Consider the following 15,768-nt stretch of genomic DNA (forward strand, 5'->3'; position numbering starts at 1 on the left):
TCTGGTTGTGAAGCTGCCTGGAGTCACCCCTGGCCTAAGTCAAGGCCAGCTCTGAGCTGCTGTGATCTGTGCAGGTCCTAGGACTGTAGGAAGGGTGTGAGAAAGATGGCTCACGTGGATTTCTTAACCCATCCACAGGTAGAACCATCATTTCCCTCTTATACTGCACTTTCATGCAGGAAACAGTTCCTAGTTCTGGATCATGTCTTTGGCTTGATGCTAAACATGCTGGAAAGGGTGAGATGCACATTCAAATAGACTGAAAAATTGAAACACATATCTTAAAAAACTGCGGAAGGCTTTGTCCATATGTTAATCAAAATGCTTCTGCCTTTTCTGCCCATCCCTTTTGATTTCCTAAAATGATATAATTTGTTCAGGAGTACCAAATTCAAGGGAGCAAAATGAGACACGTTCTCAAAGAGCCATAAAATGGCTTTTCTCAGGAGATGAGAAGGGATTTGATTTTAAATGAATAAGACTTTTAGGCTTATTTACCTTGTGCTTTCTGAGCTTTTAGGGTTACTTCACAGCTATGAGTACTAGAATATTATTTTATTTTTGCTTAGTTATTTTTGAGGGCAGCTTTGATTTGGGGGGTTTGGTATTACTTTTTTTTACGTACCTACCTGCTACACAAAGCTAGATCTTATGGAAATACAACAAAGTACTGCTGTGACCGCAGGTGTGTTTGCACCTAACTGGAAGAGCTCATCAATATATCTTGTTCTAAGACCTGTGCTTCTGAACTGAACGTTTAGTCAACATTTAGTTTTGATGAGTGGCTGTCAATAACAGTGAATTGTTTCAATATCTGCTTGCATTGTGCATAACAGCTTCACAGTGGCTGTTAAAAAAATTACACTGGGGTTTGTGAAAACATACCTGAACCACTCGTTCTGCTCCATCCCTTCTTGTGGGGCTCTCGGAGTTAATTGCTGCCTGAATTGAGTCACTGTGAATTTATCCACTGACTGCAGGGAAGCCAGCCTTAAAAAATACTCTTCTCTAATTCTTCAGTTTGTTTTTAACCAGGTTATCTCCTGTAACTTAGGCAGAATTACTGCTGATATAAGGCCAGAAAAAAAAGTCCAACTGAATTCCTTAATTAATTTTCAGGTTTACAGCTCTTCCAATATCACATTCATCTTATTAAAATAATTTCTGAAAGAAAATATTTCTGGATTTTTTTCTAGTTTTCCAGTTTTATAGTTAAATTTAGCCTACCTCTGTCACATACTAATATTCTCTCGCAACTTCCAAGGGTTCTTGCCCTGAAATTTATGGATTGGCTTTTACTGAAGCGCAATTTTCTTTTATGGTACATAGTACATTACTTTTATAAACAAAAGAGTTTCACTTATGCCTATTAGTGCTTTCAGATGTTGTATTTTGACATATAAATTATTTGTGTACATTCTAAAGTGCATTTTTAGGTGATCAAATGGCAAAAGGTTATTGTACCTAGCTGATGCTATGAACCAGGAAGATTATGGCAGTTATTTTGCTTCTTTTCCTTGCCAATTCTACCCTTTCTTTCACTGAGGCTAAAAACAGTGTGATAGAATTGAAGCTTTTAGTATAAACTTTAAATTCTTACATATGAATTCTCCAACTGTCCCATTACAGGACAGTTAGAATTATATTCCTGTGACAGGAAAATTATTAACTCAGAATCTCTGGCACTTATAAAGAATTATGATCATCTGCCAGCAAAATGCAGCAACCTTCACAAAAAAAAGACATCATTTGGCTTTTTTCACTTCCAGAACTAACAGGCAATAAAGTTGTAGCTTAAAACAAAGTCTGGTAAAGAAAACACACAGTGAAACTAGAAAGCTCAAACTGTAGTGTTCTCCTTTAACAAGTTATTTCATATATTGACATTACATTTCAGGTTATGTCCAAGAGGAAGATTTAAAGGAAGAGGAAGATATAAAGGAGGAGGAAGAGGATGATGACGACAACAACTCAACTGCTCAGCTCCAGGGCAGCAATGACACTGGCACGGATGAGGAACACGAAGTGGGCCCTGAGCAGAAAGGGAACTTTAGTTACCAGAATTCCCCTGTCAGTCATATATCTAACCAGGATGCAGAAAATGAATCACTACTAAGTGATGGTAGTGACCATGTGGCAGATATTAAAAGCATTTGCTCTAGAGAGCCACAGAACCCAAAAACCAGCACCCACCCCAAAGCCCAGAATGAAGCACACGATTGCATGGATAAAATGACAGCAGTCTATGCCAACATACTGTCAGACTCTTACTGGACAGGCTTAGGGCTGGGTTTCAAGTTGTCTAACTCTGAAAAGAGGAGTTGTGACAACAGAAATGGAGGGAACAAAGCTGATTTTGATTGGCACCAAGATGCACTGTCAAAAAGCTTGCAGCAGAATTTACCTTCCAGACCTGTCTCGAAACCCAACCTGTTCAGCTCGGTCCAGCTCTACAGGCAGAGCAGCAAAATGTGTGGAACTGTGTTCACGGGCGCCAGCCGGTTCCGGTGCCGGCAGTGCAGCGCTGCCTATGACACACTGGTAGAACTAACGGTTCATATGAATGAGACAGGTCACTACCAAGATGACAACCATAAAAAGGACAAGCACAGACCTACCAGCTACTCAAAGCCCCGAAAAAGGGCTTTCCAGGACATGGACAAGGAAGATGCACAAAAAGTTCTGAAATGTATGTTCTGTGGTGACTCTTTTGATTCTCTTCAAGATCTGAGCGTTCATATGATAAAAACAAAACATTACCAAAAAGTGCCTTTGAAGGAGCCGGTACCAACCATTTCTTCAAAAATGGTCACTCCAGCAAAGAAACGTGTGTTTGATGTTAACAGGCCTTGTTCCCCCGATTCCACGACAGGGTCTTTCTCAGATACTTTTTCTCCTCAGAAGAACGCGAACCTGCAGTTATCGTCTAACAACCGCTATGGCTACCAGAATGGCGCCAGCTATACGTGGCAGTTTGAGGCCTGCAAATCCCAGATTTTGAAGTGTATGGAATGTGGAAGTTCCCATGATACCTTGCAGCAGCTCACGACCCACATGATGGTCACTGGCCATTTCTTGAAAGTCACAAGTTCAGCTTCAAAGAAAGGAAAGCAACTTGTTCTGGATCCTTTAGCTGTGGAAAAAATGCAATCACTGTCTGAAGCACCAGCCAGTGACAGCCCAGTTTCAAAGTCAACCAGTAAATCATCTGCAGAATGCATAGCTCCCACCTCTGAACTAAAAAAAGAAAGTAAAAAAGATAAAGTGGATGATGCAAACAAAGATGAGAAAGTAAAAACTGAAGACTATGAGGACACTCTTCAGAAACCACTGGATCCCACAATGAAATACCAGTACCTCAGAGAAGAAGATTTAGAAGATGGTTCAAAGGGTGGTGGGGACATTTTAAAGTCCTTGGAGAACACTGTCACAACAGCCATCAATAAAGCTCAAAATGGAGCTCCCAGCTGGAGTGCATATCCCAGCATCCATGCAGCTTACCAGCTCTCAGAAGGAGCTAAGCCGTCTCTGCCTGCGGGTTCCCAAGTACTGCAGATCAGGCCAACAATCACCAATAAACTGAGGCCCATAGCTCCAAAGTGGAAGGTCATGCCTCTGGTCCCTATCTCAGCAAACGTGGCCCAGTGCACTCAAGTAAAGAAGGAAACCGATGACAGGGAGGAGGTACAGAAGGACTATGCTAAAGAGGGCATCCAAGCCGAGCCTGCCTCACTCAGCCAGAGCGAGAGAGAACCTCTCCTCAAATCCGAAGCCTCTGCGGAGCCAAAAAAGACAGAGCCATGTCCCTTGAAAGAAGAAAACAAAATTAAAGAGGACAGTGGAAAAGAAAAGCCAGTCCTTAAGGAACCAACAGCAGCTTCTCTTAGCAATGGTTGTGCTGCTGCCAACCATTCATCTGAACTGCCTTGTGTCAACCCCCTCAGTGCGCTGCAGTCGGTACTGAATAACCACTTGGGCAAAGCCACTGAGCCTTTACAGCCTCAATCCAACTCCAGCCCCAGCTCTAGCACAATTTCTATGTTCCACAAACCTAACTTAAATATGATGGAGAAGCCAGTTTTATCTCCTGCTCCAACCCCACAAAAGCCTGCAAGTGTATCCAGGCACTATTTGTTTGAAAACAATGATCAGCCTATTGACCTGACCAAATCCAAAGGCAAGAAAGCTGAGTCAGCTCAAGCACAATCTTGTACTTCTCCACCTCAAAAACATGCTCTATCTGACATCGCTGACATGGTCAAAGTTCTTCCCAAAGCTACTACACCAAAACCTGCTGCATCTTCAAGGATCCCATCTATGAAACTGGAAATAGATGTCCGACGCTTTGAGGATGTCTCAACAGAAGTCTCCACTCTGCATAAAAGGAAGGGCAGACAGTCAAACTGGAACCCTCAGCATCTTCTCATTTTGCAAGCTCAGTTTGCTTCCAGCCTCTTCCAGACATCTGAAGGTAAATATTTATTATCAGATCTAGGCCCACAAGAGCGCATGCAGATTTCGAAATTCACTGGACTGTCAATGACCACCATCAGCCATTGGCTGGCAAATGTCAAGTATCAACTTAGGAAAACCGGAGGAACAAAGTTTTTGAAAAACATGGACAAAGGACATCCAGTCTTTTATTGCAGCGACTGTGCATCTCAGTTTCGAACCCCATCTACTTACATTAGCCACTTAGAATCTCATCTAGGTTTCCAAATGAAAGACATGAACAGGCTGGCTGTGGAGCAGCAAACCAAGGTAGAGCAAGAAATCTCCAGAGTTTCAGTTCAAAGATCTCCTGAAACAATAGCTGGAGAAGAGGACACAGACTCTAAGTTCAAATGTAAGTTGTGCTGTCGGACATTTGCAAGCAAACATGCAGTAAAACTTCATCTAAGCAAAACACACAGCAAGTCACCAGAACATCATTCACAATTTGTAGCAGAAGTGGATGAAGAATAACTCTTAAGGTATGCATGCTCTATAGTGAGTTTTAATTTCATTTTAAGGAGGCTTCATAAGACATTCATACTTTCTTAAATGTAGGAAAACAGTATAAAATGCTTAATGTACTCCTGCTTCATTAGTCTAATTGCATGTACATACCCATTTTATAACATGTTCAAGAAGAGCTTGGTAAATGCATAACCATATTGCCCTACATAGAAAAGTTGCTTCTTATTAATACTTTTAAAATAGCTGTTTCCCCAGTTCTCACTCTCTTTGTTTTAATCGTTTCACGTCCCATGCATTTCGATGTAGAATGCAACAACTAATGCTACCTTTTGCAATGAGAATGTAAAAAAACAGAAAAAAAGTACTGAAAACCAAAAGATTGTTACCTCTTTCAGTGCTAACACACCAGTAAATCTGATTTTGATGGGGAAAAGAAGACAATTCAAATGGCAAATTAGCAAAATCTTAATTAATCAAAGACTCACATAATCTCAAACCCAGCCTCAAGAATCTACAAATAACTCTGAAAAGTTCATATCTAGAAGTTCGCTTATTCTTTTGTTGATATTTGGATATCTCGTTTTGTAAAATATTTTCATATCTTACACTTACTTAAACACTTACTGTTGTGAGTGGCCTTTTTTGTCACATCATTTTAACCTATCTCTCCATCATTCCTTTCTTAATCTTTAAGATGTTTGATTATATTTTGTTTCATGTTGATGGGAGTGCTAGTCAATTCATAAACATCACTGACTTCAGTGCAAGTTTTCATATAACCTTGGGGGGTTTTTTGCTGAATTGAGAATGCAGCTAGATTTTTACAAGCTTAGTATTTCAAAGACCTGTTAGTAGGATGCTTCTACATCAGTGTTGCTATTTTGTGCTGAAAGATACACCAACCGAAGTATTGCCACAACCAATGTTTATAACATGTAATGTAATATTCAGATGGCACACAAGTTTTGCATTTTTAATTTTACTTGATTCACAAACTTGAATATTCTTGATTTAAATAAATATGCAGAACATCAACTAAAAGTCCAAATAGAAGTTTTTTGTTCTAACCAGTTTATTTCCAGGAAGGCTCTGTTAGTCATTCCCAACAATTTCACCAGCAGACTCAGACTCTGCTTCTGTTCACAGAATAATCATGTGCAGATTCAGATTTTCTCCAACATGTTCATTACTTGAATAACATTCAGAAAATGAATTCGTCAGACAGTCAAAATTAAAGATGTGTTGTGAGTTGTCACTTACGCCACCTGCTATTGTGGCTATTCTCTGGCTAATTGAGGGCGCAGGCACTTTGAGGATGAATACCCGTTTGTGTGAAGATTTCACGTTTGCTGCAAATATTCATGAAGCTTTAAGAAACACTTTCCGTGTACAGAGCCAGCACAAGGACTATGCATTGCTTAAGCTGCATTAAAAAGGCTACTTTTGAATAATTTAAGACACTAATCAAAGGGTTACTTTGGGACGGGTAATAGAAGCTATTACTATAGAGTATAATGTCAGTATTCAAGTGCAATAAGATTTAAGTTTTGCATACATCTTGTACGTGCTGTCTGCATTTGGCTAGATTTATGTTTTCTGCATATTTTAGCCACCAAAATTCTGTCTTAACTCAAAAAGAGTTGTTTTCTAAACAGGGCTAATATCCTTAAGTTTCTGTTTTGGTATTTTTAACCCAACAGATAAATGTTCCTTGTTTATCTGACCATTCAAAATCAACATACCTGACAAAATAACAGAAAGCTACAAGAGATTGGTTAGGAAAAATATACCATACTTGGTTTCTTTCCCCATCAGTTAATGATTATTAAGATGCTGACATTCATAGTTCTCACACGAGATATTAGAGCAAACCAATAATTTGGGTCCTATCAAACAAAAGCTATCTGCCAAATATATTAATATGACAGTTACTTTGGCACATTCATCGCTTAATACATGACAAGTGTTTCAGATTTGGTCTTAAAAGAACCGTGTTATTACTAAGAGGCAAACCAAACACCCACCTTTATAAACATGTTACTATTTCTGAGGATTTGGGGAACAAACACAAAGGAAAAAAAATCTCTAAGGGAAAAAAAAGTGGTTTCTGCGTTGTAAAAATCTGCACAGACACATCACGAGTGTTACTCAGGTGATATGTAACTACATAAACAAGGTACTGTCCTTCCTGCCTTTGGGTACCAAGAAATTGCTGTCCTCTTAATACTCATCCATTTCTAATTTATATCAAGATGCAGGTTGTATCTTACCTTTGAAAAAATATATTTAAATTGCAATGACAGAGCGATAGCACTGTTATCTGGAACTGTAATTTTAGTTGGTATGCATGATAGCACAAATTGTATGAAATGATGGGGTATTTTGGATAGCATTGTAAAGATTTTATTACAGTTTTGGAGCCGTAAGCCTCCTGAAGTTCTGACTATGTTACAAGTGTAGAGGCCAGAGTTTATTCATATGGGTTCTTTCCTGAGATCTGGAAGGAGACTAAATCAAATAACAGGGATTTTCAGAGTTTGCTTACTCTTACCATGTTATTTTTAAGATTCAGTATATATTTGAATAATAACATAGAGGAGAGCACAGTATTTAGAAACAAGAAATATAAAGCATACTGAGATTCTTAAAACATGCACATGCATTTGTGTTTACTTCTTCTAGGCTATATTGTAGTGAAATAGAAACAGAAATAGAGAAAATATATGAAAATAAATGGAAATAAAATAGTGGAAAGAGTAACACCAGTATATAAATGCATTAAAAACTTTCTATATTTCAATAAAATTTACTATTAAAGGTTATATTTTAAAATGTTAGCTATCATTACAAATATAAATTAATAATCTGGGTTAGTACTGTAGAAAAAAAGTGTTGCGTATGTGGATTTATTTTTAAGACCTCTATGAGGCTGTTTATAAGAAATTTGCTATAAATTCCTCTTAAATGTAAAGACATATATGTCTGTTTTATATTCATCTTTGGTGTTTTCTTGAATTCTTCTGACTGATATGGGTTTAGCAATATAACGTAAAATTATGTGTAATATACACCAATCAGACATCTCTATTCTCTTTCATTTAACCCACTTCAAATTTGTTTTTATTGCTATTCTTCACAGAAAACCCATGAACATTAGAGACTATGGCTTTAATTAGAAGTAATTTGTATGTTGACTTATACCTTTGAAGAACATTTGTTCATTTTTGCAACTAAATTAGAATTTTTATGTTATCCTGAGAAAAAAGACAACGCAGAATTGTCTTTCTCACTTTAGATAAAGTCAGGTGAGACTGGCTATAAACTGGTCAGTAATTGAGGCTCTCTGTGGCCTTATCTACAACTTCTTATAGAAATAAGTCTCTATAGAGTCAAATTCACCAACTTAATTGGGGAGATTTCTTTTTCAAAAGACGCTGATAAGTAAACAAGCAGCTACCTGAGATGAACTAATTTGAAAGTAAGGCTGCTGCAAAACAAAAAAATGACTCATAATGATAAACAGTTTTTCTCTGTTTCCTCCTTTGTCTTTTTTTAACCATCAAGTTTAAAGCTTCTACAGCGCTTTTTTTCTACTTTATAGGAGACAACTGACATTCTGTGGTAAATGGAAGAAAGAGCAGAGCAGAACTGAAAATCCTCTAATGCACTGACACTAACTTGCCCTCTATTGTTGAAAATGAGCAGGCAATCATGATTGTTCATCAAATGGCTCCTAATGCAGTTAAAGCATTCAGCTATAATTTCTCCTTGCATTTATAATTACTGTCATAGACTGCACACCTCAGTGAGCAGATTAAAGCTATAAACTATTTAGCCGTAGCTTTAAGATGAGGAACTTGATTTGTCTGGCAGCAGTTATTTGTTAGAGAGCTTGACACTTCACATAAAAATGACTCAACTTGATGAAGAACAATGCAGTTTAAGCAATGCAGTGATTTTAAATCAGTCATTATACCACGCCCTGTAAGAATTGCAAAGCAATTTGTTAAATGATATATAGGACACGCAGATAACTGTATGTGTTAAGTATACCAAAATAGAAGATTTTTTTCTTCTGTGGATTTTATTTTCTCATCCCTCTGAAACAGTAGGAGCTGCTCTGAACATCATATTCCACTACTAGCCAGTCTTGGTGTTACATGGGCAAGGACAGTTGCATGGATTAGTAGCCCAAAACTACATTTTAGAGAATTTAGCTTGCTCTTCATCTTTCGTTTCTTCTTAGCAACAATCATTAAAAACTGAGAGACCCTTTCAGGAGAATCAGACATGCTGGAACGTAGCTGCCTACAGTTATGTCCATCATGCCTTTGTAAGCAGAATTTATCAACAGAACTGAGGGTTCTGCTCACCACGTCACCAGCCAGAGAGAGAGGGTTCATTGCAACGCGCGCCTTGAGTGTGCGGTTCAAATGGGACTTTTCTGACAGCAACTTGTTCGAAAATGATGAGTTCTCAGTGGTAAAAAAATTCTTTAGGGAAGTCCCATTTTGAAATAGACTCTTGCTGTAATAAACTGGGTAAAGTTGCTGAGTACCACGAGAGCAAGAAGAGGAGACAGGAATAGGAAGAGGAATAGGTTGGCCTTTCCGCTGCGCTGGAGGAGAGATACAGAGTTCATCTTCAGTAAGGAACTACCTCCAACCCATCACACCTCCCTCAAAATAGTCCTGTTGGGGTGACACCTCAGTTCTCCTAATCCTCTGAAATGTATCGATTTCCCCAAAGTGGTAGATCAGGTTATTTTTTTTAATTTAGTATTTTTAAATCTTCAAAATTTTCCTGTATAGCACCTTTTCAATCTAGCAATAGTCCTTGTAAAACTAATAATAGTGTGTTCCTGACTTCCCTGAGAGCAGGGTCAGGCCAGATGACACATCAGAGGGTGTCAGCACAGATATATCAGTGCAGATTTACTTGCTTTTTATGAATACTACAGGTTGCTATTAAGATCAATATTATTTAACATTGCATTAGCGCATCCAACCCACTAGGTCAACCCATATTGTTTCTAGGCTCTGTATAAGCACACTGTATATGACAGTTTCTGCCCCTAAAAGGCAGGAGCTCTTCTGCTCACGAAGAAACAGCAACTTTTAAGTATTTCAGCCAGATTTTAACTGACCTTGAATAGCACCTACCTCCTCAAGCATTCAGTATTCATAAGGATATCAAAATCTTGCCTTCTCCTTGTTGCGTCTGATATTATTAAATGCTACAGCCTTCATAATCTATAGCAGAACATTTTTACCTAGTGAGATTTCAAAGGAAGGGTATCTGAGTCTTATTTATACATTTTACACCTTAGCAATCAAATCGCAAAGATCAATAACAAAACAAAAAGACATAAGCAGTACCCAGCCCTCAAAAGCACCTTTCAATAAAAATAACGTAATTTAGCAGGATGATCACTCAGTGCAAATATGATGGAGCACAGATGGAAAAAGGAAAATTATAGATACAGCTTTATGGGAGGAGGAAAGGAGGAAGAGATTTTTCACTGTTTATTGGGATAATGAGCAGATAATTCATGGTTATTAAGCTGTAGTCTTCAGGCCTCATTCTGCAACCTCTTCCCATCTCCTCAGTTCAGAACTGCGTCTTTTTGTGCATCTAGGCAGAGTCCATTGGCAGAGGAAGGATCAGGCCTTTACACTAGTTTTCACACGTCAGCAGAGTCATGCAGGATTTACACCAGTGCGGCTCCAACTCAGGATCCTGCCTGAGAGAAGAGGAATGAGGTAGAACAACACACAGCACAGAGCTGATGTCTGAAGTGTGATGGCCTTTCTTTTCAAGAGCATCTCCCCTTCAGGAAAGGGGCAGCAGACCCTGGGTTTCCAGCCGGTGATAACATTAAGACACTGCACCAGGTAGCAAGATGACAGCCCCTGAGAGATCCGAGGGGACCAATGCTCATCCTTGCCACCTCCCTGTGTCTGGAGAATCGCATTTTGCTGAGAGCATGAATTGGCCAAGCCCTTGAAGGTGTGAGGTGGCAGAAGGGTTTCCTACACTCAAGTTTGGAAGAGAGATCCTGCTCTGGGGTGCGGTGTTGGCTCCGTTGGCTCTTCTCCCTGGCAGATGGACAGATGGGACGGCCGTGGGTCATGGCAGAGGCCAGGCAGCCAAGAGGAGCGTGCATTGCGGGTTGGAGACAGAGGGAACTGCAGCAGCTTGCTGGAGCAGACGGAAGGAGGGAGACATGGGGCCAGGAGGGGACGTGTTCATTGTAGTAAATTTAGACAATCTCTTTATTGAAACAAAACAGTTCCTCCTCCCCTCCAAAATCCCTCCCTTCCAGCACTCAGCACCAGCTCTTTTGCCAGGGGTCAGCACGTGCAGCAGTGGGGGAGGGAAGGACGGAGGAGTGTAGGAGGTTGTCATGTCTAATGAATACCCTGAATGTATCGAGATATATATTTTTTTCATTTCAGAAAAGGTTCCATTAAGAGGGAGACAGCCCTAACATGTGCTTTGGCCCCTCATCAGATTTATGAGTATTTGCTCTGCTCTTTAATAAGAAACTCTGCAGCAACTGCCACCTTGCCTGCTCTCCCTGAGATACACAGTGGCTTCTCGGGGAAATGCACTTCATTATTAATGTGAATTTGTACGTTTTTATGACACTGCTTGGGGGAAGGGGCAGGCAGAGATTTCCTGGTGATATATGTTCATTTCTAACCATTTATTGTCCCAGACAATCGAAGAACAATGATAAACATTGTTATAGAAAGTGGAGGGTGCCGCAGTGACATTTTTGAAGGGAAAAGAGAGGTGGCTAAAGTGTCTTTGATGTGGTTGTTTCCCTCCACTCCACCTCCTCCAGCAGCTGTGTCAGATCAAGCAACACGGGGGTATATGCGGTAGCAGTTGCTGCCTCCCCTCGCCCGCCTTTTGTCAGGCCAGCCAAGGCCATTTGCTTGGTGCTTTGCTACAGTGGAGGGGGTACAGATGAAGGAGAAGGAGTTCATCCTTTGGGAAGCCTGTACTGCAGAGGATCGTAGGCCTCGGAGTCCCCGTGGATGCTCAGAGCCCCCATGCCCCTGTACTCCAGCAGTCTCTTTTCAATTTATTATCAAGTGGCCAGCATGGAAACTCTGTGCACACAGCAGCAGCTGCAAGGCTAAGCAGGCCAGGAAGAGAAAGGTGAGGGTATGAGGACACAGTTTACTAAGATGTTGTCAGCATCCTCCAGTTTCCATATCTATTGTCACCCTCATCCATGATTAACACAGCCACTCAAGAGCTCCACCAGGTGATAAAAACAGTGGGTTTGGGCTGCATTGGAGAACCAAAAAAGTTCAGCCTTCAGGCTCACCCCAAGTAGCATCATCAGGAAGGCCATGACATCCACATGCTCTTTTGTTTCTCTCTTCTCCTGCCTTTCCCATTAGTGCTCTGCATCATCTGGTGAAGGTCGAGGCTGGTTTACACTGCCTGCACCACACAGTCCCTCAAGCTCCAACAGCCCTGGTGCTTGAGGGAGCTTCCCTGGTCCCCGGTTGGGATATTTGCTCTCTGCATCACTGCCAGGCTGAGCTTTCTCTGTGCCGTGGAGCCGGTAGCCTCCAGCTATAAGTGAACGATTGCCATGTTTTGTGTTCATATTCTATTCCCTAGCCCTAAGTATACGCAATCCTTTGTAACAGGAGATGTGCCCAACAGCTGAACACTGCTAAGACTTTCTTCATGACATTTTTCTGCTCTTCTCATAAAGCTGAATTAAAAGTGAGGTAAGAACATTAGAATAGCCATACAGGGTCAGGTCAAAGGTCCATGTGTCCATCCTATCTCTGCCCATGACCAGTATGAGTGTAAGCACAGGTGGTGCCCTTCCCAGAGCACTCCGCCAGCCTCCAGATTTATGGTTCAGGGACTACTTCAGCTGGAGGAGATTATTTTCCTCTGCTCCCAGAGCTGCAGAGAATATGCTGGAGGCCTTCTTGATAGCTGCAGAAGCTTGGGCACAACTGTGAGGCCTCTTGGGGTGAGCTCTGAAGGTGCCCAACCCTAAGGCAGGGGGAAGAGGGTGTACAAACCAGCCCATGGCAGTCAGACCAGTGCTGAGCCTTCGTGCTTCCTCTTTGCCTATGGCTAAGGAAGGAGTCACACCCAGAGTGCAGAAGTGATACCTACCAAGCCCCCAGACATAAGGGTATCACACCTTATTCCATTCTCTGTTCAGCTTTCCCTGGGAGTTTACCATGATGCAATAAAAATGCCACGCTCAAAAGATTTCTTTCTCAACTGTATATGGAGCGGGACTTGCGGTCTTACTGCAGAGCTTATACTAGCTGGACCAGTAATTCAGAGGATGCAAAACTGCTTGTTCTGTTGCACATATATAATACTAATTTGACCCCTTCTGGGTTTGCTTTCAGCTTTTCTAAACCTCCAAAGCATTTGGTGTGCAAACAGTGACTCTCCCCTCTCCTCTTGAAGAACTGTTGAAATCTCAAATGTGGAACTGCTGTTTTCATTGTCATCTAACGAAAACTCACAAACGCTCCCTATTTCTGAAAACCCCAAGTTTATACCATGAGTCACACAGACTACCTGAAATTATCTATCTCAATACATGCAACCGATATCCTGGTGTAGTGCACAGCTGCTGCTAGATCTCTCCCTCACACAGCAGTACCTCTCCACTTCTCTCTGGTTTCAAGCCAAGGTTTAGGAGAACCTTTCTGTCCAGTTCTCTGTCGCTGCCCTCTGCTGCTCTTCATGCGATCCTGTGCAGCCTCCCCATAGCCACATGTGCAGCAGTGTTCCAAGCACAACAGTGGCTACACGATGCTGACTATGTTTCTGGGGGACAAGACAAGCTACTGGCACTGAGCACTGTTGCGACTGCATCCTCATGGCTACCAACTTTCTTTACAGGGCCATTAAAAAGGCTGATGTTGCTTTTTACCCACCTCTTGATCTACATCCCAAGGGACATCACAGAAGAAGAATCCCACTGGGATATGACAATACTGTGGCCTTTTTCTGCCTGTGCTCATGTGAACACACCACTCTTCTACTGGAGAAGGGCAAATTTAATACTTCCTTCATGCTTGCTCAGCTCAGGGGCAAACAGCTGCATGTGGATCAGTCTTTAGTGAAGCTCACCGTAGACTAGACATACACAGATAGATAGGTTGTGGCTGGGCTTCCAGTTCAGTAATTCACTTCCCTCCATAATCCTATGGAGCCCTAATCTGTTGGCCTTGGGTTTTTATGGTACAAGACCTAGGTTTGTCATCCAGGGGAAAAATGATGGGGGAGGTAATTCTGTTTATTTGATCAGTGTTTTTTTAAAACACTGTCTGTGCTCCCAGGAATTATGTGGTGGCCTTCTTTTATAAATCACAATTGCAAAAAAAAAAAATAGCTCTCAGTATTTTTCCAAAGGGATTAGGGTGAAAGTTCCTACACTCATATTTCATGTCTGGAAAAAAATATCAACAAGAGTGATAAGTATAGCCAAAATGAGTGTAAAAGCACACCCTGTCATTTGTTTTCCATGTGCCATATGTTTTCTGAATTCTGCACCTCCCACATACAAATTGCATGCAATAATGTTGGGTGCACACATTACTCAGGATTATTTAGTTAAGCCCTGCCTATATGGATGGAATTAACTTAGATAAAGTCAAGCCACTGTGCTTTGTTTTGTTTTTTGCTTATTCTGGATTCATAGAGTAGAAAATTAAAGATCCCACTGTGCCAGGCTTCATGTCATTTTGTTTTAATTTAATTCATCTCTTCAATTGTCCCTGTTTCTCCTTCTCTTTGAGTATCGTCAGTAGGTGGTCCAAGCATCAACCAGAAGATTTACTGGCAAGACTAAATGCATGAACACTATGAACACATTGTTTTTCTGATATGATTTAATGACCTTTTTGGCATTCCCATGCCTGTTGAAATCTTCCATAATAATTCCCTTTGGCAGCCAAAGCTCCTGTTGATGAGGTGAAAGCTGATGCAAATGTCAATAAATTTGTAATCCATAGATGTAATACTTGGTGCTGGTGTGAGACAGCGTTAAGCAGAGGGCAGCAAGAGACACCTAAGATATGAGCTACATCTTCTTACTGTGAACAGAAAGCACACAAAAAAAGGAATGCCACCTCCAAAACCTCTCCATAGCCAAGCTCTTTTCCTTCTCCAGTCTCTGTTCTCCCTACGAGCTTTCTGAATTGCTGAGCTTTGCCAGAGGAGGGCTTTATGGCTTACGTTTGGCAGAGCAAGTCTGGTGATGCAGGTTCTGTCCCTTGTTCTGCTTTTGACTCATCGTGTGAGGCTGGGATTTAACTTCACTGCTTCTAAAGGAGCTCTTCACAGTTGAGAGGTTTCAGAGGCTTCAGAGTTTGATCCTGGAAATGATTAGTTATGCAAGATATTCCAGTAAATTAACAAGACCGCTTATATAACCTAGGTGTTGCAGGACTGAGTCATGACTCATTTATAGTTTTAAGATGCTTGGAAAGGGCGAGCCATATATGAAGCCTGATTTTATATGCAATAAAGACATAAGAACAATCACATAATTTCCCAAGAGATATTCTTAAGGGCCCTCCACTTTGACCTTTGGCTCTGAAAAGCTCCAGTTTGTTTGACATTGAAAAAAACCAAATGTGTGAATACAGTGCCATGAGCATTTGCACTTTGAACACGCTGGGGCGGAACACAGCTGAACTGGAAAAGGCTGCAACAGCTAATGTACTGGGAAAATATAACAGAGGCATTTACTTAATAACTCAACTAATTCCTTTAGCTCACCTTGTAGAGATTTAACCT

General features: G+C 40.9%; 1 protein-coding gene across 7 annotated transcripts in view; it reads left to right on the forward strand.

Moving 5' to 3' along the window:
- Positions 1-15,768, forward strand: part of TSHZ2 (teashirt zinc finger homeobox 2) — a 241,459-nt gene that overhangs the window by 136,816 nt on the left and 88,875 nt on the right. For 5 of the 7 annotated variants that reach the window (XR_013930837.1, XR_013930838.1, XM_080405242.1 and 2 more), the window contains exon 2: positions 1,898-4,973. Coding sequence is in view for 5 of the 7 variants with exons in the window: in XM_080405242.1 (XP_080261368.1) it covers positions 1,898-4,965 (3,068 nt within the window). In the remaining 2 variants the exon portion in view is untranslated. The other 2 variants (XM_080405239.1, XM_080405241.1) reach the window with 2 other exon arrangements.

This window comes from Falco punctatus (genome assembly GCF_963210335.1).
Source record: "Falco punctatus genome assembly, chromosome: 10".
NCBI classification, from domain to species: domain Eukaryota; kingdom Metazoa; phylum Chordata; class Aves; order Falconiformes; family Falconidae; genus Falco; species Falco punctatus.